Here is a 25,606-nt window from a genome sequence, read left to right as displayed (position 1 = left end):
AACGTTACCCCAATTTTTTTCCTTTCCTTAGGATCAAGTGATTCTCTGGTTTCTGGTTCCATATTGGCAGAAAATGTGGACAAACTTAATCTAGATGGACGGACTGAACTTCAGATCTTGCTCAAAACCAATAAAAGTTGGTCTCAAACTTTATTACATTTTTAGTATGCTCAAATTTATGAAATTCATAACTTCAAATCCACTGTGAGAGAAGAAATATCTACTTAGTTTCACATCTAATGACTTAGTTTGAGTATATTTGGGGCACTGATATATTACAGAAATCTCATTTCTACTATTTTAGGTCGTAGATACTTGTTTTCTTTTCAAATCCTCTTTGGAATGTAGCAGAATTGAAACATCCAACTCATGCAGATCTGTATTTCTACAGAAAACTTTGTAAAGTGGTTTTGTTTTAGGTTTCTTTGTTTTGAAATTACTGGCCAGGCATCATGGTACATGGCATTAATACTAGTACTTGAGAGGCAGAAGCAAAAGAATCACAAGTTCATAGTAAGTTTGGGGTATGTAATGAGATTGTGTCTCAGAAAACAACATAAAACAAGACAAGAATGTTCATTTTTTTCTTTTCCTTTGGATCTCTGAAAATTTTATTGATTCTGAATATGAATCCTTTGGCAATTATGTAAGTTATATTTTCTTTGGTCTATGGTTTTCATTTCATTTTTTATGTTTGGCACTATGCCAAAATTTTAATTTATAACATATTGATGTATCCAATATGTTTCCTTCCCTCTATAAGTGGTATTCTGTGTTTTTCTTAAAGAAAACTTTTCCTAACATGAAATCACCCCAGTAGCTTCCTGAATAGTTGTAATATTTATATTCACATTAAGGCCTTTGGTGCACCTAGCATTTATTTTGTGTGTGCATTTAGAGAAAGGGAGACATCTTTTTTATTCCACATAAATAAACAGTATATTTGAATAGGTTAGGAGGCATGGATCTAGATAAAACTCAAGCACATTTAAAAAATATACAGATAAAATTGTACAGAGTTGTCATGTACAACATGTTTAGGAGTATAAAACTTTTTTATTAAAGAATTTATTAATGTTGATTTTTACATCATCTTTTAAATGACAAGTTTAACAAACAAGTGTTCAAGGAGGGAATCTCTATTTACAATCACTGGGACTTAGTATTTAGAACGTAATCAAAATTAGGCTAAGGGTTTGTATGTCATAGAAACATTAATTTATGAAATAAAACATTATGTCTATAGAGCCATAGGTTTTATGTCTATATAGTTATGTTTATATTTCCATTACCATGTTAAAACTTTTTTTTGGAGTCCATATCTCATTAGGTAGCCCAGGCTGGCCTTGTCATGACAGTTTGTCACAGGATGGCCTCTAATCTGTGATCCTCTGCTTCAACCATCCACATGACTGAACTGCAAGTGTATAACACCACGCTTTACTCATGTATAAAACTGTAGGTTTCTGTATAGCAAGACACAGTAAATATGTATGTAGGAAACTCCAGCCTATGTCGCTTCTCTCATGGGACACAATATATAAAATTTTACAAAAGAAGAACTAGTTCAAGAAACTGCGACATAGTGACTATAGTTAGAAACACACGCATTCTTGAAAACTTAGAAGAGTGCATGTAAAATCACTTGTAAATCACGGTCTCCAGAACTCTCTTTTTGGATTTGAATTAATTTGCTTTAGTACCTCACAGCACTCAAAGAAAAGATGTTTGTTGGTTTCTTACAAAGTATATTACAAAAGATACAGATGAAGAGATTCATTTGTGAGGTGCTAGTGAACCAGTGCAAAGTGAGAGAACAGAGCAAGGCTCACCACCAGTGCAATTTCCATGATAGCCCTTGCAAAGGTGCCTGAAACCTCGGGTGCCTTTGAAGCTTTGAAGAATCTTTTGTTTGGGGGCTTTTATGGAGACTCTATTGCACAGACATGCTCAAGCATGGACAACTGTGTAGAAATATGATTAGACAAAGAATAGGTCTTAATATTAATAGATTAAGAGGTGAAACATAGCAAAGCCTGTCTATTCACAACTCACCTTTCTTGGTGCCTCTGTGCAGTATTCTTTCTTCCCAGGTATAGAATAAGACCTCTTCTGAGAAATGGAAGCTTTATGATCTGTCAGATTAAGGACATCAGAATGTTTTTGTTTCCTTTTTTCCTGTTTTCTTTTTATTACTATCTTAAAGTAGCTGTACAAAAGACTTGCCATTTAACAAAGCAGTGTCTCCATCAATGTCACTCCTTCAGTGTCCCCACCCATGCTTCCTCCACTCACGGCTTCATCTCACTCTTCTTAACTTCATAGGATATGTACTAGATTCTTGAGTGCATTTTCTCCCTCTTCTCCTTTTCATTCATCTACCCTTTTCCCCATGATCACATTCCACCCCCTTTCAACTACCTGTTTCCTAATGTTTTATTTTAACTTTGACTTAACCTGTCTCAGAAATTACAGTTTGAGTTATTCCTTGAATTTATCGTATTTCAGTTCATACATTTATATATGCTTGTAAGCCAGTCATGCATATATTTGTAAGTTTGTAGAGAAATTCAAATTTCTATGATGTTTAGAATATTATAATGTATTATAACACCAGCATTTTTTTTTGCCAGTCCTGGGGCTTAACTCAGGGTCTGAGCACTATCTTCGGGCTTTCTCAAAGCTAGAGCTCTACCACTTGAGCCACAGCACCACTTCTGGCTTTTTACTGTATATGTGGTACCAAGGAATGGAACCCGGGTCTTCTTCGTGCATGCTAAGCAGGCACTCTACCACTAGGCCCAACTTTCAGCCCCAACACTGGAAAACAATAGTTACAGCATTATATACACATATTAGACAGCCATGCACTTTACTCCAAGATTTGTGTATTGATTTTAATGTCCTCTTTTCTCCCTACAGGTAGCTCTAATTCTCAAAAATATGGCTTTGTAGTATATCAAAACAACAAGCTTTTCCAATCCAAAACTTTTAGGACTAAATCAAATTTCAGCCAAAAAATTATCTCAAGCAAAGTAGGTGACAATGAGAAAGATGCTTCTGTTGAAATGGTCTTTAATCCCAGGGTAAGTTTTCTCGCTTACAGAAATAAGGCTCTTGGTTACTTGTAATTACAAAAGCAAGGATTATTTGGATAAATGAAATCTGCAGAGAATCCTTTTGAACTCTATCTTCATATACATTCTATAAAACTATCTAAAATTATCTTAGCTACAAAATTAGCTGAGTTGAATTTTATGTAATTTTTCTCTCAGTCCACAATGTAGACACAAATGTTTTAATATGTATTTTACTGATTTCTCTTATGACTAGCTTATTCTGTTAATTTTTTCTATCTAATGAAGCATTAAAAACTATCAATGAATGTAATTGTCTTATCAATTCACAGTACGATGAAAAACAATTCCAGCTTCATTCGTATGCCTGTGTCTACTGGAATCTGTCGACAAACAATTGGGATACATATGGCTGTAATAAAGGGAATGTGACAGATGGATTCCTGGGCTGTCAGTGCAACCACACTACTAATTTTGCTGTGTTAATGGTAAGAATGTTAATTATAATCTCTTCTCAGACAAGAATTTTCCTTATACCTAAATTTAGTACACACTAATTGGCTAAAACTTTAAAACTTAGTTTACATGGGTCCTCAAATTGAATTAAACACTCACATGTAAAAAGAAGAGAAACAGTGCTGGCTGGTAACGGAAGTTATTCATTTTTATGTTTTAAGTTAGTTGTGGGGCTTGAACTCTGGGCATGGGTGTTGTCCCTGAGCTCTTTAGCTCAAGACTAGCCCTCTACCACTTGATCCACAGCAATACTTCCTGTTTTCTGGTAGTTTATTGGAGATAAGAGTCTCATGGACTTTTGCCTCCTGGCATCTGGCATAACTAATGCTTTTTCCCCCCTTGGGATTATTCAAATTTTGAGAAAATATAAAATGCATAGTCTTTAAATTTTTTAATTTGGCCCACAGTTGCTCTATATATTCTTTAAACTTTTTAGCTGCAAGAATGCCCCATGTATAAAAGCTGTCCCACACAAGCAACTGTGACTAATTACTATTCACTTGTACTAACATCTCTGGGAGTTGTGAGACTGTCTCTCCCTTTTTTTTTTTTTAATCTGGTGCTGAAGACTGAACTCAGGGCCTTGCACTTGCTAGGCAAGCATTCTTCCACTGAGCTAAATCCTTAACCCCAGAACTGGCCCTTTTAAGAAAACAGGGTTCCAAATGTCAAATGTTCCATTTCTAGAAACTAAAAACAAATTAAAATGTTATGCAATGGAATGGAAAGATATTTAGAATGTTTGCCCTGAGTAATGGGTTATTAATACTATGAATCTCCTAAGGAGAAGCAGACATGTTTATTCGACAATAGCTATGATGCAGCATATTTAGAATGGAGATTTATAGAATGTATTGCTATTTGACCAGCATAACTTTTTTTTTGTCTGTCAGTCATGGGACTTGAACGATGGGCCTAAGCGTTGTCCCTGAGCTGTTCAGCTCAAGGCTACCACCCTACCCCTTGAGTCACAGAGCCACTTCCAGTTATCTAGTGGTTAATTGAAGATAAGAGTCTCACGGTATTTAGGGCTGGGGCTGGCTTTGAACCTCGATCCTCAGATCTCAGCCTCCTGAGTAGCTAGGATTACAGGTATGAGCCACCTTGCCCAGCTTCAGTCCAGCTTCAGCATCTTTTTATGATAATGACTTTCACTGACATTCTAGGAATGTTTGTTTTAAAACAAGCATCAACTTACTTTTTCAGAGTTTCAAAAAGAATTATCAGTATCCAGAATCATTGGACACTTTATCTACCTTGGGATGTGCCCTTTCCATTTCCGGTCTGGCTCTGACAATCATATTTCAGATTGTTACCAGGTAAGAGGTGCTTCTCACAAGAGAAATCACTATCCTGGTGTGCGACTCTATGTATGTTCTTGTCAGAATGCAGTCCTTCTGAATGAGAAGAGAACTCAAGAATTCCACATGCTCGTTTTGCACAGGACATCCAGTTCCCAAGCATCGAAGGGATGTACATAATAAATATACAATGATAGGTACTGAATAGAAATTTTATAACTTCATTACTTTAGGACTATAAGCCACAGCACCTCCAGAACTGTAATATGACCTTAGGATATAACTGCCTTTGAACAGTAAGTACATAGCAAAGAGAATCAACTTTAAAAAGAAAAAAAGACCTTGCCTTGTCTGCCAATCTGAAGAGGCACACATAACCAGCATCTGCTCCCACGTGCAACACACCACATATATTGCCAAATGGGCCTTCAAAAAACTGTGGCTTAGAACAATGCCATTCTGTAAATATGCAAGGAGGGCTGAGTAGGGATGGCTGGCTCAGTCGGATATATTCATCTTTTGGTCCTTCTGAGGTCTTCCAGGAGATTGCAGGCAGATGGTTGCTGGACTAAAAAAAAAAAAAAAAAAAAAAAAAAAAATCAAGGTTCATCTAGAATGCTAGGAAAGTGTCATCTTTTTTCATCATGAAACAGAGCACTTCCATGTAATTTCAACAGCACCTCTGTCTTGGTACGAAACTAAACTTCTTCCTTATAAAAAAAAAAACAAACAAGCCAGATTAATAGCTGTATTTTATGACTACATTGATATAAGACCAATGTGTTAACATTTTGGACTGAAAAGTTCTTTTGTTTTTCTTCCCCTGGTAGTTTTAAAAGAATTTAAAATGATGCCGTGGGCCTTGAGAGTACTATGTTCCTTAAACAATGTCTGGCGCTATAGGTTAGTCAGTTGTGAATGTTGGCTTTCTGGTATATTCTGTTATTGAAATGAAGGCAAAATCAGGTCTGGGCAAGGATAATACTGGCAAAAAGTGCTTGCTAGGAACCATACTTGGAGAGTAACTTACAGTGTGAAGCTAATTCTTCCTTTTCATTTCTTCAGGAAGGTCAGAAAAACCTCAGTAACCTGGGTGTTGGTAAGCCTGTGTGTAGCAATGTTGATTTTCAACCTTCTCTTTGTGTTTGGAATCGAAAATACCCAAAACAAGAACCTGAACACAAATGATGCTAACACGAACATCCACGCTGCTAACACAATTCCAGAAAAAGACTTTGTAGACCTGCCCAATCCCTCTTGCACAGTGTTTGCTGCCCTTTTGCACTATTTCCTACTAGTGACGTTTACATGGAACGGACTCAATGCAGTGCAGCTCTACTTCCTTCTAATCAGGACCATGAAGCCTCTTCCTCCTCATTTTATTCTTTTCATCTCATTAATCGGATGGGGTAAGTGTTTACATCTCTACATGTTGAAGAATTGAATTTTGTTGTAATCATTTAATTTAAACAAACAAACATTGTTAGGCCCACTATTTGAAAAACTTTCAGTTAGTGGAACAGAAGACGTAAGTAATAATACTAAGAACACTTTCTGCCTATGACCTTATACACTCATGAAAGAGGCAGATTTAAGGCTGTTACCGTAGGTCAGATTACAAGATACTCTAGATTACAAGACAAGTGCATATGATCATATAAAATGATACTTGTTGAAATGAACAAGCAAGAGGATTTTTTTACTGTATTGCTTGCAGTTCTTTTTTCTTTCCTTTTTCCTTTGATTTATTCCCTTCTGTCGCTGTTCTTGATTGCTGCACCTTGTGTCCTGTGTATGTTTATGATTTGGGGATGGGAAGGGAAACACAGTAATGGTGGGACAAAAGTGAATCAGTTCAGCAGGGAAACTCACTAGACACTATGTTAGAAACGGACTATACAACTTGGGGCGTGAGAGGGAAGTCAGGAGAGGAAAAACTGGGAGAGAATAAAGGAGGGGGTGACACTGTTCAAAAAGAAATATACTTATTATCTGATTTAGGTAATTGTAGCCCCTCTGTACATCTTCTTTACAATAAAAATTTTAAAACTGAAGAAAAAAAGGGTTACAAGATAATGTAAAGGTGTTAAGATTTTAGAGTATCTCTTTATTAGTTCATTTGCAATATAGACCATAACTAATCAACTTCCTAGGTGCTTTAAGGATAAATATTTTAAGAAAGAAAACCAGATTTACTCCTTAAGGAAAAAAAAATGTGAAATCTCTACTAGACTCTATCCAAGAAAGAAGGGAGAGTCATCTAAGTGATGTATAAATGTAATTTATTTCCACAAAAGAGGAATTCTATCATTTCAGGATAGAGCTTGGGGTAAGATGTATAAAGAAATGAGATTTAGTATACGATTGGTATATGGAGTCAATACAAATAAAAAAGAAAGAAAAACAAAAAAATTCTGTCTACTGTTGACCTGCATCTATGAATCTGTACATTATCCAACGTGGAAAGGGTCAGATGTATAATTTATTCATGGTCTTTTATAATTTATACTAGTCTTGTATAAATGATTGATCCTGTCCATCTCTTTGTCATGCAGGAGTCCCAGCTGTGATAGTGGGTCTAACCGTGGGGATTACTTATGGTACGAATCTGAATGATCCCAACTGGGAGCTAGAATATCGACAAGAGGAAATGTGAGTTTATATTTTAGATGTCCGTATCTTTGAGATATGATCATAATTCCTGGGTGATGTGAACTCCAAGCGTCCCTATACAAGCATATGTTACTTTATGTTGTCATATTCTGCAGTGGATATTTGCCATTCTCAAAGAATATATTGTATTTGAATTGAGATGTTAGAAATTTCCTATGTCAAAACCCCTGAACAGTATGTATCCATTTTCCAAATTTATAAATCGAATCTTTTTTGCACTAAATTTACTCTCCTTTAGTAAGCCTGAAAATCAGTAGTAGAGCTCCTTCTTTGGATACCATATGCCTTGGGTTTTGATCCACAGCAACAGAATGATGATCATATTGGTGATGACAATAATAATGATTCGGGATTGCCTGACTCAAAAGCCTTATTCCTTCCATTGTCTCATACTGACTCCACCATGACTATGGAAGAACTTAGTGCAGTATACTGAATTTGTTTGTTTGACATAGTTTTCCTATGTAGCTCAGGCTTCAGACTTGGATCTTCCTGCCTCCACCTTCAGAATTACAGGAAGATTACAGGTGTGCTCCACCATACTCGTTGTAGTGGGTTGAATTCCTGAAAGTGGTTATAAATGTGCAATATGTACAGGTATATAGGCTTTAAGAAGGCATTTCAGTTAGGTGGGTGCCAATAATGTTCATATTTTAAGAAACCAATATTTATACTTTTCTTTCTCATGATATAACTTCTTTCCATCACAGCTGCTGGTTGACAACTTTAAACAGCAATGGTTTTATATCACATCCATTTTTGTGGTCATTCCTCATACCTATAACCATTATCCTTATCACCAATATTGGCATATTTATTATAATCACAGTCAAAGTGCTGTGGAAGAATAACCAGAATCTGACGAGGTAAGCATCTCCATGAGTACAAAATTGACAGTTAAGGCCAATTCAGTGGATTATACAGCACCACAACACATTCATAATTCCCAGAAGAATTTTCAGATTCTGAGACACAGGCAGAGCTGTGTGATACTCAGGAGAGATTAATCAGAAGCCATGATTCAGAAAGTGGATCTTTTTAGCTTCTCTCTCACTATCTCCCATTGTGGGGCTTGAACTTGAACTGGGTGCTGTCCCTGAACTCCATAACTCAAGTCTACCACCCTACCCCTGGGCCTGGGCGCTGTCCCTTGAGCTTTTCAGCTCAAGGCTACTGCCCTACCCCTGAAGCCACAGCGCCACTTCCCTTTTTCTAGTGGTTAATTGGAGATAAGAGTCTCACGGAGTTTAGTGCCCAGACTGGCTTTGAACTTCGATCCTCAGATCTCAGCCTCCTGAGTAAGTAGGATTACAGTTGTGAGCCACCACCTCCGATGATCTTTTCATGATTTAACATCAGAACTACAATGTGCAAATACTATGTTACTTATATAACATGTCTGCATGTTGTATGAATCCAATGACTTCAAGGAAAATATTTCCCTCCTCAGTCCTAAATATTCTGAATGAATAGAGAAATGAGGATTGTCTGGAGATGCTGGGATCTGTATTTTCTTTTTATAAACCAGAAGTAAACTCTATTAAATATCAGTTACTTGGATTATATAATAGATTCCTATAATTTTCAATGCAGATATATAAAATTTGGTTAAATACTATATTTCATGATGAATGATGGTCCTTATTAAGAAAAAATATTAGGGAAATATCATTGAATCTGACTGAAAGCCATAGTTCTTAAATTGGCCTAGTTACAATGAAAAGCATGTCTAATCTAAATGTTTTTCCATGTATTGTGCAATGAATTTTCATAACACACCATCCCATAATTTAGTGGTTTATAATGATTGTATTTATTATTTGTCATGGGTTTGAGTGTTGTTGGGTGGTTATTTTGTCTTGGATCTCTTAAATCCTGGTAGATGATCTAGATGGCTTATTTTCTTGTGTAATGGTTGAGAGCTGGTTGGATTTGGGTAGTAGCTGCTCAGTTGAGGGAGCTAACTTCTCTTCCATATAGTTTTTCATCCTCTAGAGGCCAGCACAGGACTCTTCATATAGTAAATCTCAGGGTTCCAAACAGCAGCGAGAAGAGGAAAGCTCTAATCAACAAATAAGTCCCTGTTTATGACATTTGCTATGTTTCACTGCTCATAGTAACTCACAGTGCCAACATCAGATTCCAGAGGTATAAACTCCCCAGGAGAGGAATGATCACTTTTATCTAAGTAAGCCCTCTTTTGTGTCAGCTAGAGGCACAGGCAGATCCAGATAACTCCTCAAAAAATGAATTCCTCATGGAGTAATTTGATACAAATATCATGTAATCAAAATTCCATCCCTTCACTACTACACTGTTGGTGGGAGTGCAAACTCGTTCAACCACTATGGAAAGCAGTGTGGCAGTGCCTCAAAAGGCTAAACATAGAGCTCCCCTATGACCCAGCAATTCCACTACTTGGCATTTACCCAACCACCCAGAAACAAGGACATACTAAACCCACTAGCACAACAATGTTCATTGCAGCACTATTCACCATAGCAAAGATATGGAACCAACCTAGATGTCCCTCAGTTGATGAGTGGATCAACAAGTTGTGGTATTTGTACACAATGGAATTCTATGCTGCTGTCAGAAAGAATGACATCGCCCCATTTGTTAGGAAATGGAAAGACTTAGAAAAAATCATATTAAGTGAAGTAAGCCAGACTCAAAGGAACTTAGGCTCAATGGTTTCCCTCATTCGTCATAATCAGTAGAAACCTTGGGCTCTACTAGCAGAGATTTGCAATAGAGCAAAATCTTGATACATAAGGCCATATAATGTGAAGCTAATTGAAAGGACCTCCAGGATAGTGAAACAAAAGCCATATAATGAATGATTGTTGTCCTTAATGTACTATGTTGTCTCTCATCTCCTTTGCTGTCCCTTGGTTATCTCATATTGGTATAGTATCTCACTTTGTTATCTGATATATTGAATTTATTTGTATTTGAATATTTGAAATTTGATAGGGAAGGGGGGAAAACCAAGATGGGTGGGGGGTGTGGGGGGGGAGGGAAACGGGTACCAAGACATGTGAAAGGGTATCAATGTATGTGAATTAATGCACCTTCTATCTGGCAAATATCATGTAACCCTTTTACTAATTACAATAAAAAAAATAAAGCAAAAAAAAAATTCCATCCCAACAGAAAAGTTCATTCTTACTGAAATTGGTAGTAGTCTTAAGAAACCATTATTTCCTGAGATTTTCAACAGATACTAAGATGTTTTAAAATAAACTTGCTAAATCAATTTTTTCTGGCATAACATTTTCTTCTGATGTACAATATTTTTAAAATCAACAGTGTATTATGTGCAGCTTTGTATGCATGCTAAAAAAGTGTAGCAATGACATTGGTAAGTAAAAATATAATGAGCTCCATATTTCTTGTTTTTTTTCTTCTAGCACAAAAAAGGTTTCCTCCCTAAAGAAGATTCTTAGCACATTGTCTATTGCAGTTGTTTTTGGCCTGACCTGGAGTTTGTCCTACCTTATGCTGATAAACAATGATGACATCAGAATTATCTTCAGCTACATATTCTGCCTTGTCAACACTACTCAGGTATGGTGTTTGTCATCTAGTCTGACTATAGTGTGTCCTAAAGCAGTAGAAATAGTATCATCATGCTGGAGGCAAGTTTTCTTTCTTTTCTTCTTTGGAAACTTGCTGAAGGCCATTGGCTTAATTATCACTAGGAGATTCTATTTTTAGTTAGTTTCACTGGAAGAAGAACAAAATGTCTTTATAACTTATTATGTTCTCTCTGGGCTGTAAGTCTAGAATCAAGCTATAACAGGGTTGCTCACTTCTACCAGTAGCAGACCTTTCATCAAGCAGTGGACGTGGAAATATATGTTTCTACCTTGCAAGTTCGTGGACTCTCCTTCCCATAGCTGAGCTGCATAAGCTTACTCACTGCTGGAGCATGGAATGCTGTGGGTTCTCTGAGCTAGCACTCTATCACTTGAGCCAAAGCGCCACTTCCGGATTTCTGGTGGCTAATTACAGATAAGCGGCTCACAGACTTTCATGCCCCAGCTGGCTGTGAACCGTGATCCTCAGATTTCAGCCTCCTGAGTAGCTAGGATTACAGGAATGAGCCACCGGCATCCCAGCTCAAGGCTAGTTTTTATGGTATTTAGGCTGTTTTCTTGACCTTTAGTAACGTATTTTAAACAACTTATTGTAGTCCAAATATCATCACCTAATGTATTTAGAATAAAATTATTAGTGATGTATGTCATCTTCTTATAGTCACTGTGTGTTTTATGCTTTGAGTCCAACACTATGTGGGCACCATTTTTTAATAACTTTTTTTTGGCAGTCCTGGGCTTGAGCTCAGGGCCTGAGCACTGTCCTTGGACTTTCTCAAGGCTAGAGCTCTACCACTTGAGCCTCAGCACCACTTCCGGCTTTTTTTCTATGTATGTGGTACTGAGGAGTTGAACCCGGGTCTTCGTGCATGCTAGGCAAGCACTTTACCACTAGGCTAAACTCCCGGCCCCAATTTTTTAATAACGTTTTAATTGATTGGTATTTAGGTTGCACAAAATCTGCAGTAAGAAAAACAAATTCTAAAATAAACTTGTTCCTCAAATACATAAGCATTCAAAAACTGAACTGAGTATCGATTCTAAAATTTGAATTTATTAAGATGAAATAAAATGAAGAATTCATTTAGTCTAGATAGATATTGATGGCTCATGTTTGTAATCCCAGCTACTCAGAAGGCTGAGAGTTGGAAAATCAAGGTTTGAAGCCAGCCAGGGCAGAAAAAGTCGATAGGATTCTATCTCCAATTAATCAGTAAAAAGCCAGACTACAGGTGTGATTCAAATGAAAGTGCACAAGCTGTGAGCAAGCAAATCACAAAGCGCTCAAGTTCAAGCTATACTTCTAAAAAAAATAAAAGTTAAAACTTAATTATATTGCAGCATTTCACCTGCTAAATGACCATGTGCTTCTACCAGCTCCTTTATTAGACAGAGGGAACCAGGCTTAAAGAGGCCTCTCATTTAATTTCCCCCTTATCACATAGCTATGCCTACCAGCTCGCTATACAGATGACGCATGGCAGCCTGAATCACTACTACTTTCTGCAAATGACCAAGAAAACTGATGTAATAGCTTTCTTTATTGCTGTTCAGACTGCCATAGAAAATGAATACGAATTTGCCACTAATTTGAAAATAAAAGCAACTTTTTACTGCTGTCTTCTGAACAATGAGGATGAACAATAATTACTTCTGTCTGAGGAAATTTGTGGCCCCAAACACTTTCTTTGAGCTACAGCTTTTCTTCTGATATGATATATACATGTTACACAATAGGTAACAATCAAGTTATTCTTCCTGTTTTTGATTGGAGAACAAGTCCTATCTTTTGGCAATACATATTTATATATCATTAGTGAGAATATGAGACTAGTAGGATTATACTATGATAGCACCAGGAGTGTCCGCATTTAGAGTTTCGACATTTATTCTAGAAACAAATCCTGATAAGATCTGGATCACTTTAGATAACAATAAGGAAGACATGTATTGCTAATTGCTCATTTATTTTTTATTTTATGCCAGTCCTAGGCTTGGGCTCAGGGCATGAATAAGTACTATCCTTGGGGTTTCTCAAGACTAGAGCTCTACCACTTGAGCCTCAGCACCACTTCTGGCTTTTTTCTATGTATGTGGTACCAAGGAATCGAACTTGGGTCTTTGTGCATGCTAGACAAGCACTCTACCACTAGGCCAAACTCCCAGCTCTATTTGTTTATTTTTAAATATACTTGTTTAGAAATAATTTAATACAAGGATATGGGAGAATACTGCAGTCTTCATATATTCTTTTTTTTTTTTATGCCAAGCTCTGGGCTTGAGTTCCAGGCCTAAGCACTCACTTACCTTGGGCTTTCTCAAGGCTAGAGCTCTACCACTTGAGCCACAGTACAACTTCTGGCTTTTTCTATGTATGTGGTACTGAGGAATTGAACCCGGGTCTTTGTTTATGCTAGGAAAACACTCTACCACTAGTCCAAACTCCCGGGCTCAGTCTTCAAGTATTCCTGTCCCAGCTGTCCTCCAATGATAATATATTGTGTATCCACTGTGTATTATCATAAATCAAGAGATTGGCATTGGTATAATATCAACAACTCAGCTATAGAAGATATTTAATATTTGATTTTTACAAAAGATGTTAATGAGAAATTACGAAAGGTCTGCTAGAAGTTATAATATACTTTATTATCATTCTATTATAGTGTCAAACAAGAGACAGCATCATATATTGGACAATGCAAAGGACTCAAAGCCAAAAATATAAGAATTCAATTCTAGATTGTACTGGTTATTGGTTGGGGACTTTCTTAGACAAATTACTCAATTTATCTGAGCTTTGGATTTTTCTCTGTAACATGGAGATATTAAAGCTTATTATATAGGATTGATATGAGGATTAGAGAAGAAATAAATGAAAGGATTAAATGAGAAGATACCTGTAGAACTTCAACAAGTGAGAGTGTTTATTTAAAACAATTATCACTCAGCTTTTGATTACTCAATTCCATATGCACATCTTATCTTTCCAGGTAAAGTACAAAAAGAGAATTTTGTGGTTAAGTGCGTTGCATTTGTAGATTACTAACTTAAGTAGAATAAACCGAGCTGAGGTCAGTGGAAGAGAACATGGGAAGTTGAAGAGCAATTCCTGGAAGAACATTGAAGATTATAGACACCAGAAAATGAGTTAAGTTACACAGCCAGCAAGTAGAAAGGCCAGAACCTGAACTCAGGTCTTCTAAACCCACTATTGCATGCAGCATTCTGTCTATGCATGGCAGCTGCAAACCTAGTCTGGGAACAGCCATACAAGAAGAAAAGGACGGGGGCAAAGTGAAATAACATCTTTTCATTCTATACTGTAGCACTTAGCTAACAACAAATGTTTATTCTATCTTCAGGGATTGCAAATTTTTATCCTCTACACTATTAGAACAAAGATCTTCCAGAAGGAAGCTTCTAAAGCATTGAAGTCATTGTCATCATCCTTTGGGAGAATGAAGCCAGCATCTTCAATGACCCTGATAAGGCTTCGTGTAAGGATGTATAACATGCTCAGATCTCTCCCAAACCTACACGAGCGTTTTAGACTTCTGGATCCATCTGTCACTACAGAGGAAACCACACTCACCAACAGTGACCACACAAACGCAAGCGTGTAGACAGTAAATTGTTCACCCAGTAGGAATCTTCATTTTATCCAAACTTCTGCTCATTGTATCTGTTTTCTTCCTTTATTTCATAATCTTCCCAATGTAGTTTCCCTCCTTAAGAATTCAATAGCATTGCCAGAACAGGTGGCTCACACCTGTAATCCTAGCTACCCAGGAGACTGAGATCTGAGGATCGAGGTTCAAAGCCAGCCTAGGCACTAAAATCCGTGAGACTCTTATCTCCAACTAACCTCTAGAAAACTGGAAGTGGTGCTGCAGCTCAAGAGGTAGGGTGGAAGCCTTGAGCTGAAGAGCTCAGGGACAATACCCAGGCCCAGAGTTCAAGCCCCAAAACTGACCAAAAAGCAATACAAATAAAGAATTAGTAATAACTGTGGTTTGTTATTATTAGGAATAATGGATTTGGTAGTTTGAGGGCTAGGGTATTCAATAGAGTCTTGCTTGACTAAGGTTCAGAATTCCAAAGTGTATTTAAGACAACTATTGCCCTTCGTATCATTACGTCTTTGTTATATAGTTTGGCAAAAAATACAGTTCCTGTAATAGATTTGCAATTTACTAAAAGAGATATAAGGAGAAAAATTTACTCTCTAGAACAAAATAACTCCTGGTGAATATAAAGAGTTACGATTGCTTGTATTTATCGTATTTCTGGCTTTAAATTTGTATTTCCAATAAAGGTTCCAGTTTAACTTTTGGAAATAGATTTTGGTTTGGTTTGTTTGTTTGTTTGTTACATCTGTTTTATGACCAGTAGAATCATTTCTGTGAGAAACTAGCAGTGAGACATTTTGGTTAGTTGTTAAGACCTCTAGATAATTCCTCCCAGTTTTTAATATCACTGACCTTTTATTGATGAAGTGTCACTGAGAATCAAAAACTAAAAAACAAGTGCAGTCATAATTACACTGATGGTTTTTTTGTGTATGTGGTACCAAGAAATTGAACCCCAGTCTTCATGCATGCTAGACAAGCATTCTACCACTAGGCCATACTCCCAGCCTTCCCTGGTGGTTTTTAGAAGCTCTACATGCTCAAAGAATTTCAAGCACTTGAATTATGAATAGCTTTCTAAATAGAAAATGAATCCACTGGGGTGGGACACATTCTCACTAGATTTAAGAGATAAAGTTTTTGAAATTCTGCTTTCTTTCTTTTTTGTTGATAGGTAGCTGATGTGAGCAAGGTACTAACAAATGCTGTATTAAAGACCTAACAAAAGCTATACAAGTCTAGCATATCCTTCTTATCCTCCAAAAAGGATAAAGAATATGGGACTTGAACTCTGGGCCTGAGCACTGTCTCTGAGCTCTTTAGCTCAAGGTTACTGTCCTACCTCTTGAGCCACCACACCACTTCCAGTTTTCTCATGGTTAATTGGAGATAAGAGTCTGACAGACTTATGTGCCCAGGCTGGCTTTGAACTCCAATTCTCAGATCTCAGGCTCCTGAGTAGCTAAGATTACAGGCATGAGGTGTTCTGCTAGAATATGTGTTCTTATAGAAATAGTTCTAGATGATTGTTCAAGATGAACATACTTAATCTGTAGTATAAATGAGACCTTATGGAAGGATGAAAAACTGTTATAGGAAGAGATGAAAGAAGCAAAGCATTCATGAAAATAGTGATCTGCATGGTGTTAATGTGATTTCCTTAGATAAGTGCTAGATGCAGGGAAAATGACGGGATGTGATGACCCTAAAATTACATTCATGTGAAAATATATTTTACGTCAGGGACAAAGAAAAGGTACAAGAGAAAAATCACCAAGGAGCCATATTCAGCCTGAGAATGGAATATTCTTGGTGTTTTTCCACAAACTAAAATTCCAAATAATAGTCCTAACATCGCTGTCCTATACATGTGCATGCCCACATACAATTATGGGGAGGAACTCAGACATATAGTAATATTCTTATACGTAATTTGAAATCCTGCCAGTAAGAAATCATTCCTTTGGTTTAAAACTTTATCTCATATACAATAGTCAGCAATCTTTTCAACTAGTTATAGAAATCCAACTCAAATTAGGTTAAAGGTCAAACAGTATTTACTGACTCAATTAATAGTCCAAGGACCAAGTTGGTTTAAGAAAAAGTCACTCCATTCCAGTTTGTTTAGACCAGTCTCAATCTGTGTTTGTTGTCCTAACTTAGGCCCTAATAATTTTAAGTATCTTGGTGTGGAATCTAAAATACAAGATAATGATCAGAGAAAGAAGTTCTAAGAGTGTGTCAGCGTTCTTTCTCTCTGCTTGATTCTGTGTGTTTCTGTTATTGTTCAAAGTCAGCAAAAGTAGTTGGAAATTGCTACTGGTAGGTATTTGCAACACTGAATTCCCAACTGTATCCCCAAAATATTCCCTAATAAACTAATTGTGAATATTAAAAATAAAAGAGAAAGCATAGCAAGTATCTAAGATAGAGGAAATTTAAAGCAGATGATTGGTTTCATAAACTTTAAAGGCTCAGAGACAAAAATGGGGGGTGCTATTGAAGCCCAGAACTCAGCAAAAAAGGAAAAATTAGTTACCTTTTTTAGATCACAGAGATAAAGTAAGAATAATTTCCAGATCATGTGCTGGAACCAAGAAAAAGCCATTTATCAGAAAGAGAATGAAGATAGCCAACTTCCTAGCATTTGTCCAGCTCCACGCCCACTGGCTTCAGCCAATCAGAACCTTCAGAGCCATGAGTCTGTGGAGCTCAAGAGGTCCTATGTATTGTAGAGTACCTCAAAATAAAGGTGGGGGAGGGGGAGAAAAGGCCATGCAGGCACAGAATTGGTATATGCCCACAAGCATTGTGTTAGGAAAACTTTAGACCAGCCTGGATCAGCCGTCCATTGTGAAGGGGCAATGTGGAGATGACATGATGGCAGGATATCATGAAGTGGAATGTAGACAGGTACACTAAGGGTAGTATGCTGGAAACAAAATGTTAAGAATTTTCTGCTACATCCCCCAACAAAAACAAATACCCATTGGGACGTGAACCACTTTAATCAGTCATTTTGATGGTCTGACCAGGGTTTGAATGTGGTCAGGTATGAGTGCAAGAAAGTATTTAGTGCTTTGGAAAACAAGACATAAGAACAGTAGATAGAGAAGTGGAAGGGTGACTTACTTAAAGAAATAAAATTACAGTAAAAGGAGACTTAGGGCACTTCAGAATTGCTTTTCACGATATTGTATGTGGCCAGGTCTCACTTTCCATTTATTCTGATTTATTTTGTGTGATAATAGTTTCTTATTACCTTTCTGCCTTCAGCACCACAAGCAGTATCTAGGAACAAATCATCCAGACCTTTGGATTTCCTTGGCAGGGTCTTAACTGATCGGTCAGAGTTCACTGTTCAATTGCCAGTCTGGATTGTTTTCCTCTTACCTTTCCTATCATGAAGTGTACTGCCTCCCCCCCCCCCACTCTGTGTCATTAATAAAGGGGAAATTTTTCTTGAGCTTGTTGCTATCAACATGGTATTGCGTCACTCAGAAAAACCTGGTATTCTTTGCAGATGCTTGGGATATCTGGGTGAAAAGTACCAAGGCCATTAATGTAATCCTCTTCAAATGAGGCTCGAGACAGAAAGTGGGATAAAGTTCCACACCTAAAAGTGTTAGTAAAAGGGAACAAAATATTATTGCTAGAGTCTGAGCCATAGAAGAAAAGGGGAGTTATGTGTCAAAGGTTACAAACTTCTAGCTATAAGATGAATAAATTCTGGAGTAGTTAGAGTTGATTATAATATATATTTAAAATTGGTTGACTATTGATCTCGAGTTTTCTCAAAACACATACATACAGAGCTTATTCTGTGATGTGATAGATACATTTTAAACTTGTTTGTGGTAATCATTTCTCAATGTATAGCAATCGTAAGCCTTAAATGTAGGTAAATTTTGGTTTGTGTAGTTTAATGGAATTGTGGAAAAATGATCTTTAAAACGCATGTTTTAAAGAATAAAATTCATAATTCTATTGTCTATTTTTCCATCTTCTTTACCCTTTGTCTCACTACATAATAATTCAGTGTAACTTTAATTGCAGTAACTGATATTTTATTCTTTTACTCTCTATGTATTCAGTCCTCATAATAGGAATCATTTCAGAAAATGAGATAATAGGCTAATTTGCTTCCCAGTGTATATTTAGATAACTTTAGTGTTTAACATTGTGGGAATGCAATAAAGTAATATATTATTTCTGTAATATAAATTCTCAAGAATTCAATAAATATGCCAAAGGTATAAATATTTGTTTAGGCTCCTGGTATATATTAAGATTTTGGCTTGAAAACGGTAATGTATATTACCAATATTTAGGGTAGTATAAACATTTTTGTATATAATTATTTATTTGGTAACTTCTGCTGGTTAATCATTTTGTCCATTTGTCAATTAAGCAAATGTTACTTTCACATAACTTTATGTATATTCCTTAAGTAAATCTAACAGTTAAGCTGGGAACTGGTGGCTCACACCTGTAATCCTAGCTACTCAGGAGGCTGAGATCTGAGGATCGTAGTTCAAAGCCAGCCCAGGCACAGAAGTCTGTGAGACTCTTAACTCTAATTAACCTGGAAGTGGCACTGTGACTCAAAGAGGCAGAGGGGTAGTCTTGAGCTGAAGAGTTCAGGGACAGCACAGGCCCAGAGTTCAAGCCCCATGACCAACAACAAACAAACAAAACAGTTAAAAAGCTAAGTTCCATTAGTCTATTTAACTATTACATTTGGAGAATATAGTATTCTCTTAATTTATTGTTTTCTTTATTTAGTATATTGTTGTCTTTTTTGGTAAATGGTTATATTGGATTTGATTCAAAATGCCCAAAAGGCTTATAGAACATTTGGCATCCTCTGAGTTTATACCTCCTCACACAGAATATTTAGTGACATGTATATACCAAATATTGCTAAAGGGACCATGTATTTTTTTCACATTCCACCTTTAACCCCTCATGATACTAAGCCAGCCACTGCTTGGAGTTCCTTTCTGAAAAGACTACAGACAGAAGAAAAAGCATTTCCTGCTTTGTGTTTATTCACTTTTTTTCTTCAAAAAAGAAACATTAAATCTTCGAGTTTACTTAATTGGCAAAAAGAAAAATCTTAGAGAAGTTGAAAGTGTGACATACATTATTTACATTACTTCATTTTTGTATAAATCATCCATTATAATGTACTTGAGAAACACTGTTGAAAACTAAAGAAGACAGGATGAAGGAAAAATAAGGAAAAGAGAAGAAGGATGAAGCTAAGATGAGATTAGCACCTAAGAATTATGGTCTTGTGATAATTTTACACTGAGGCCATCATATGTAGTCTTGTTTGTTTGCTAAGTATGGGTCATATATTAGACTGTAAACTAAACACTCATCATAAATACAGACACATGTTCAAATGTTATGTATCTCTTAACAATTGAATACTCATCCCAAATTTTGGGGGGAAAGCATACTCATATATTTAATTGGCATTAAATTTTTTCTTAATTTGGAAAATATCTACATAGGTATATTGCTATGTGGGAGGGCAAACTGTTTTCAATGACTCATGAGGGAAAGATAAGGTCTTTTAGTATATGTTACATTCATGTGTGCCAATTTGAAAACCACACTAAAAAGCTATTTGTAGGTGGTGTTATTCCAGATTACATAATGTATACACAAAGGTAAATAATATATCATTGGAACTTTGGTTCACTGAACTGTGTTTTGCTTTTTTTTTTTTTGGTTGTGGGACTTTACTTTGGGCCTGGATACTGTCTGAGCAGTTCAGCTCAAGGCTACTTCCCTATCCCTTGACCCACAGTGCCACTTCCGGTTTTCTAGTGGTTAACTGGAGATAAGAGTCTCTCGATCTTTAGTTTCCAGGCTGGCTTTGAACCATGATCCTCAGATCTCAGCCTCCTGGGTAGCTAGGATTACAGACACGAGCCACCACGCCCAGCTTGCTTGTTTTGTTTGTATCTGTTTATTTGATATCTATTTTCCTCAACTTAGACTATTAGAGTTAGTTTTTATTTTATCTGTTTGCTTTGGTAAGGAGATTGCCTTTCTTCCTTTACTTTTAAAAGTAACTTTACTGATAAATAATTTACATAAAATAAAATGCATGCATTTTAAGGGTATAAGTAGATTTTTTTATTTTCATAAGTATATATGCCTGTGAATCTATGGCTACAAGATTTGGAATATTTCTGTATATATAAAAGAACGTTTCTCCAAGTACTGGTAGCTCACACCTGTAATCCTATCTACTGAAGAGGCTAAGCTCTGAGGCTCATGGGCCAAAGCCAGCCTATGTCCAAAGCATATGAGACTCTTCAAGTAAGCACCCAAAGAGCCTTGAAGGAAAAATCTCTTGAGAGAGAGAGAGAGAGAGAGAGAGAGAGAGAGAGAGAGAGAGAGAGAGAGAGAGAGAGAGAGAGGCAGAGACAGAGACAGAGAGAGACAGACAGAGAGAGAGACAGACAGAGAGAGAGACAGACAGAGAGAGAGACAGACAGAGAGAGACACAGAGAGCGAGACAGAGAGAGAGAGACAGAGAGAGACAGAGAGAGAGACAGAGAGAGACAGAGACAGAGATACAGAGACAGAGAGAGACAGAGACCGAGACACAGAGACAGAGAAAGAGAGAGAGACAGAGAGACAGAGAAAGCAAGGAATGAGGGAGGGAAGAGAGAGGGGAAAGAAGGAAATTTCTGAGCCATCATAATGTTCTTTCATCCTCCTTTCAACTCAATTCCTTGTTTATGGAACTGGAGGCATGACTCAATTGACAGTGTGACAACCATGAGTGCAAATAAATCTTTCTTCTATTCTCAGACCCAGACCACTATTGTTTGCTTTTTGAATCCCTTGGTACTACTTCTGCCTGCTATTCTAGAATACTACATGAATGGAAATATATTCTTTGAAATGTGCCTTATCTCACTCTGGTTGATTTTTTTTGAGTCATCTGTTTTAGTGTGTTTCAGCAGTTAACTTTATTTTTATTGTATTACATTGTGTGGAATACCAGAATCGGTACAACTACCAGTTGATGGAAACTTGACTGCTCTTTCTTCTTTTCTTTCTTTCTTTCCTTCTTTCTTTCTTTTTCTTTCTTCCTTGCTTTTCTTTTGGTTACTTTAAATGAAACTGCTACAAGCATTCATTCTTGAGCAAGTCTTTGTGTGGACATCTGTTTTCTTTTCTTTGAAGTTATCTTATGAAATGATTGGGTCATAGAGGAATTGTATATTTAACTTTATAAGAAACTTCCAAGAGATTTTGTATAATTAGTTGTACCATTTTATAGTCCCAACAGCAATATGTGAAAGTTTGTAGTTAATTTTTTATTATGTTTATTTTTTAAATTGTAATTAATAGAAGGGTTAAAGTTATATTCGCCAGATAGAAAGTGCATTACTTCACAAACATTTATACCTCTTCTCATGTTTTTGTCCCCATTTCCCTCTCCCCACCCTCCTTTTTTCTCCTCCTTCCCTTACCTATTTCAAATAAACAAATACTTGTATATACAATATACCAGATAACAAGGTAAGATACTGTAACAATATGAGAATAATCAAGGGACAGCAAAAGAGATGAGAAATAACAATCCATTAAGAACAATAATCACACATTACATAGCTCTTTTTGTTTGTCGTTATTTTTATTTTTGTTTTTGACAGTCCTGGGCTTAGGCTCAGGGCCAGAGCACTGTCCTTGAACTTTCTCAAGGCTAGAGCTCTACCACCTGAACCTCAGCACTACTTCTGGCTTTTTTCTATGTATGTGGTACTGAGGAATGGAACCTGGTCTTTGTGCATGCTAGGCAAGCACTCTACCACTAGGCCAAACTCCCGGCCCTGTGGTTAATTTTTAAAGTCCTGATTTGTGAATTATTTCAGATACTGGAAAGTAGCTATAAGTCATTATTTGTAAATATTTTGAAACCGGATCATGTGCCTGATAAATCTCATTGTTTAAAATGTGGGCTCTTCAACAGTTAAAAAAAAAAGTTAAGCATATTGGTATGCTCTAGTGTTATCTCTAACACATTTTTTCCAAGGAACTATAGTATAATTCTTATCTGTAGTTTTACTTCCAATAGAGATTTGGTACACGTGGAAGTATGACCTTTACAATTAATTGATCTTTGATATAAGCTACTATAAAACCATGATAAAATAAGAATTGAGACTTTTTAGGTCTTTTCAATAACAAAAATAAAATGCTACTTTTCAGGCCTACTAAACATTAAATAATAATAGGAAACATTCTAGACAGGGAATTTTATTCCAGCTAGTTATGTAACTTAGGTCAAGACAATATGCTTTTCTGGACATAAAAGTATGAGTCTTTTTTAAAGTAAAGAAATAGAAAGGACTAGGTGAACTCTAAATTTTCTTACAATCTCTAAAATTTTATGAGTCTAAATGTGACTGAAACTACTTGCTTTTTTTTTTTTTACCACTTTTAAATTAATTTTTTTTTGCTAGTTCTGGGCCATGAGCTTAGGGCCTGAGCACTGTCCTTGGGCCACAGCACCACTTTTTTTTTTTTTTTTTCTATGTATGTAGTACAGAGGAATGCTAGGCAAGCACTCTATCACTAGGCCAAACTCCCAGCCCCTTAATTAAATTTTAAATTACTTTCAAATTTCAAATTTCTCCTAGGACACAATTCTTGAACAGGTTGTGAGAACATATGAAATACAGTATGCCAGAGAACTTTGTGGGAGATTCAGTACTTAGCATTTCAGTTGGAAGCTAGTCACATAGATACGTAGTACTTGGTAAGTTTTAGGTCCCTGGAAAGAAAAGCAAATATTTAAAAAAAACCATGATGTTTATACAGACTTTAGACATAGTGCACTGTTTATTAAAGAAAGAGGGACTTTTTCTTTTGTGTGTGCATCTATCCTGTTCTGGGGCTTGAACTCAAGGCCTGGCCACCACTGCTGAGCTGAGCTTTTTTGTTCTACCACTTGAGCCACAGCGTCCTTTCTGGTGTGTGTGTGTGTGTGTGTGTGTGCGTCTCTCCATGTGTGTACGTTTGTAACTGGAGATAAAAGTCTCATGGATATTTTTCCCCAGGCTGCCTCACTAGTAGATAGGATTGCAGTCGTGATCCACTAATGCCTGACAGGAAAGAAATACCCTTAGAACTCACTTCCCCAATAACCAGAGCCTGCTATGTTTACACTTTTTGGCACAATAAGAACTTTTTAAAAACTGATTTTTGCACTCAAAATGTTTTTGTGATATGATAATATGTGTATGTTTTAATTGTTCCATGTTCTTTTTTTGTGAAAGTAAAACAGTGTCTCTGTGTGCTCACATGCTCAAGGTCTTTTTTTTTTGTCTACTGCTACTCTAAGAGGTTAATTATTGGTTCAAAGAGTGGTTTTGATATTGAAGGATACTGACACATTACCTTTTGTATCAATTTATGTTCCTGAATGTCCAAATATATTCCAATATGATCTTCCATGCTTTTTTTTTTACAAAGCATCATACAATATTTACATTTGTCTCAAATTTGTGAACATATGATCTTGTGGTCTTCTATTGTATACCTTGGAGCTGCTCTTCATTGAAATGGCTTGATAATATCCTATTGAATTACACATTAATATGGAATGACTTAGCAAAATCATTGGCATAAATATTACATTAGAACTGTGAGTGCTACAAGCACTCAAGCTTTGATTTCTTTTCTCAAACATACATGGTTCCTAGAGTCTAGTCATTAATTTTCTTAAAATAACTGACCAAAGCTACTCCTGGGGCAAATTTAAAAAAAAAAAATGCGGTTTGTTCTCATTCGCTAGAGCTGCCCTAACAGACTGGGTGGCTTAAACAACAGAAATCTATTTCTCATTGTCCTGGAGGCCTAGAAATCCAAGGTCAAAGTGTTTATTTATAGGTTTGGATTCTTCTGAGGGCTTTCACTTTGGCTTACAGGCCTTCTTGCTGTGTCCTCGCATGCTTTCATGCTTGTTGTCTCCTCCTGGCATTGCTCACTCTACCTACATGTCTTCCTTTCGTAAGGATACTAGTAATATTGGATGGTGGGTCACTGCCAAGGTCTCACTCTACCTCAATCACCCCTGGAGAGGATAAATCTGAGATACTGGGAATCAGAACTTCAACATATAAATTTGGGAGGGATTATGAATTAATTAGTATTTAGCTTTAATTTCCTGGCCTTTCGTGTTGTGCACTCACAGGGGTTTCGCCTGTCTTTTTAATCGGAAGCTCCTCTTTCCAGAACTGAGTCATCTCCGTTACTAGCACAGGGCCCGCGTGGCGTGGGCGCCCAAGCATGAATGAATGAGTGGACGCATTTGTAGAACGAAGCAGGGAAAGGGTATGTTCAGGGATCTGACTATCGGAATGACAGTGACCCAAAAAGCAATGGCAAACGTGGACGGACGCTCGCTTCTTCACCCGCCTTCTCAAAAAGAAAATAAATAAATAAATAACATGCAAATCCAGAGTGGCAGACTACGCCCCGCCCTCCGGCCAGAGACGGGAACTATTCGCTGTCAGGAACACCGGAAGTGCCGGTCACGCCCCGCGCATGCGTACACTCGGCTCGGCACCTACTTCCTGCTCCTGGTCATCCAGCGAGGAAGCCGGAGGCCTTGGCCGGCTTCAGCCGGTCCGTTCCAGCCACCTCGCCTGACGCCGCTGCGCATGCGCTTTGGACGGGCCCGCTCTCATTGGGGCGGGGCGGAAGGACTTTTTTTCTTCTCTCTCTTCTTCCCGCCCCTCTTCTTCCCCCACCTGCCACGTACGGGG

The 25,606-nt window shown here is 37.0% G+C and overlaps 1 protein-coding gene across 3 annotated transcripts in view; it reads left to right on the top strand.

Annotated features, from left to right (window-relative positions):
- The window catches only part of Adgrg7 (adhesion G protein-coupled receptor G7), a 33,065-nt gene extending 17,609 nt beyond the window's left edge, over positions 1-15,456 (top strand). The window contains exons 8-16 of one of the 3 annotated variants that reach the window (XM_090332572.1): positions 32-125; positions 2,918-3,086; positions 3,410-3,565; positions 4,800-4,912; positions 5,960-6,303; positions 7,450-7,546; positions 8,278-8,433; positions 10,981-11,137; positions 14,535-15,456. In XM_090332572.1, coding sequence (XP_090188698.1) covers positions 32-125; positions 2,918-3,086; positions 3,410-3,565; positions 4,800-4,912; positions 5,960-6,303; positions 7,450-7,546; positions 8,278-8,433; positions 10,981-11,137; positions 14,535-14,795 — 1,547 coding nt within the window. In that variant the 3' untranslated portion in view covers positions 14,796-15,456. Of the gene's footprint in view, positions 1-31; positions 137-2,917; positions 3,087-3,409; positions 3,566-4,799; positions 4,913-5,959; positions 6,304-7,449; positions 7,547-8,277; positions 8,434-10,980; positions 11,138-14,534 lie in introns of all 3 variants that reach the window. The other 2 variants (XM_090332567.1, XM_090332581.1) reach the window with 2 other exon arrangements.
- The last annotated feature ends 10,150 nt before the right edge of the window (positions 15,457-25,606 follow it).

This window comes from Megascapheus bottae, chromosome 1 (assembly GCF_031878675.1).
Source record: "Megascapheus bottae isolate mThoBot1 chromosome 1, mThoBot2.hap1, whole genome shotgun sequence".
NCBI classification, from domain to species: domain Eukaryota; kingdom Metazoa; phylum Chordata; class Mammalia; order Rodentia; family Geomyidae; genus Megascapheus; species Megascapheus bottae.
Note: the sequence above shows the minus strand (reverse complement) of the source record. Positions and strands in the feature narration are given on the sequence as shown.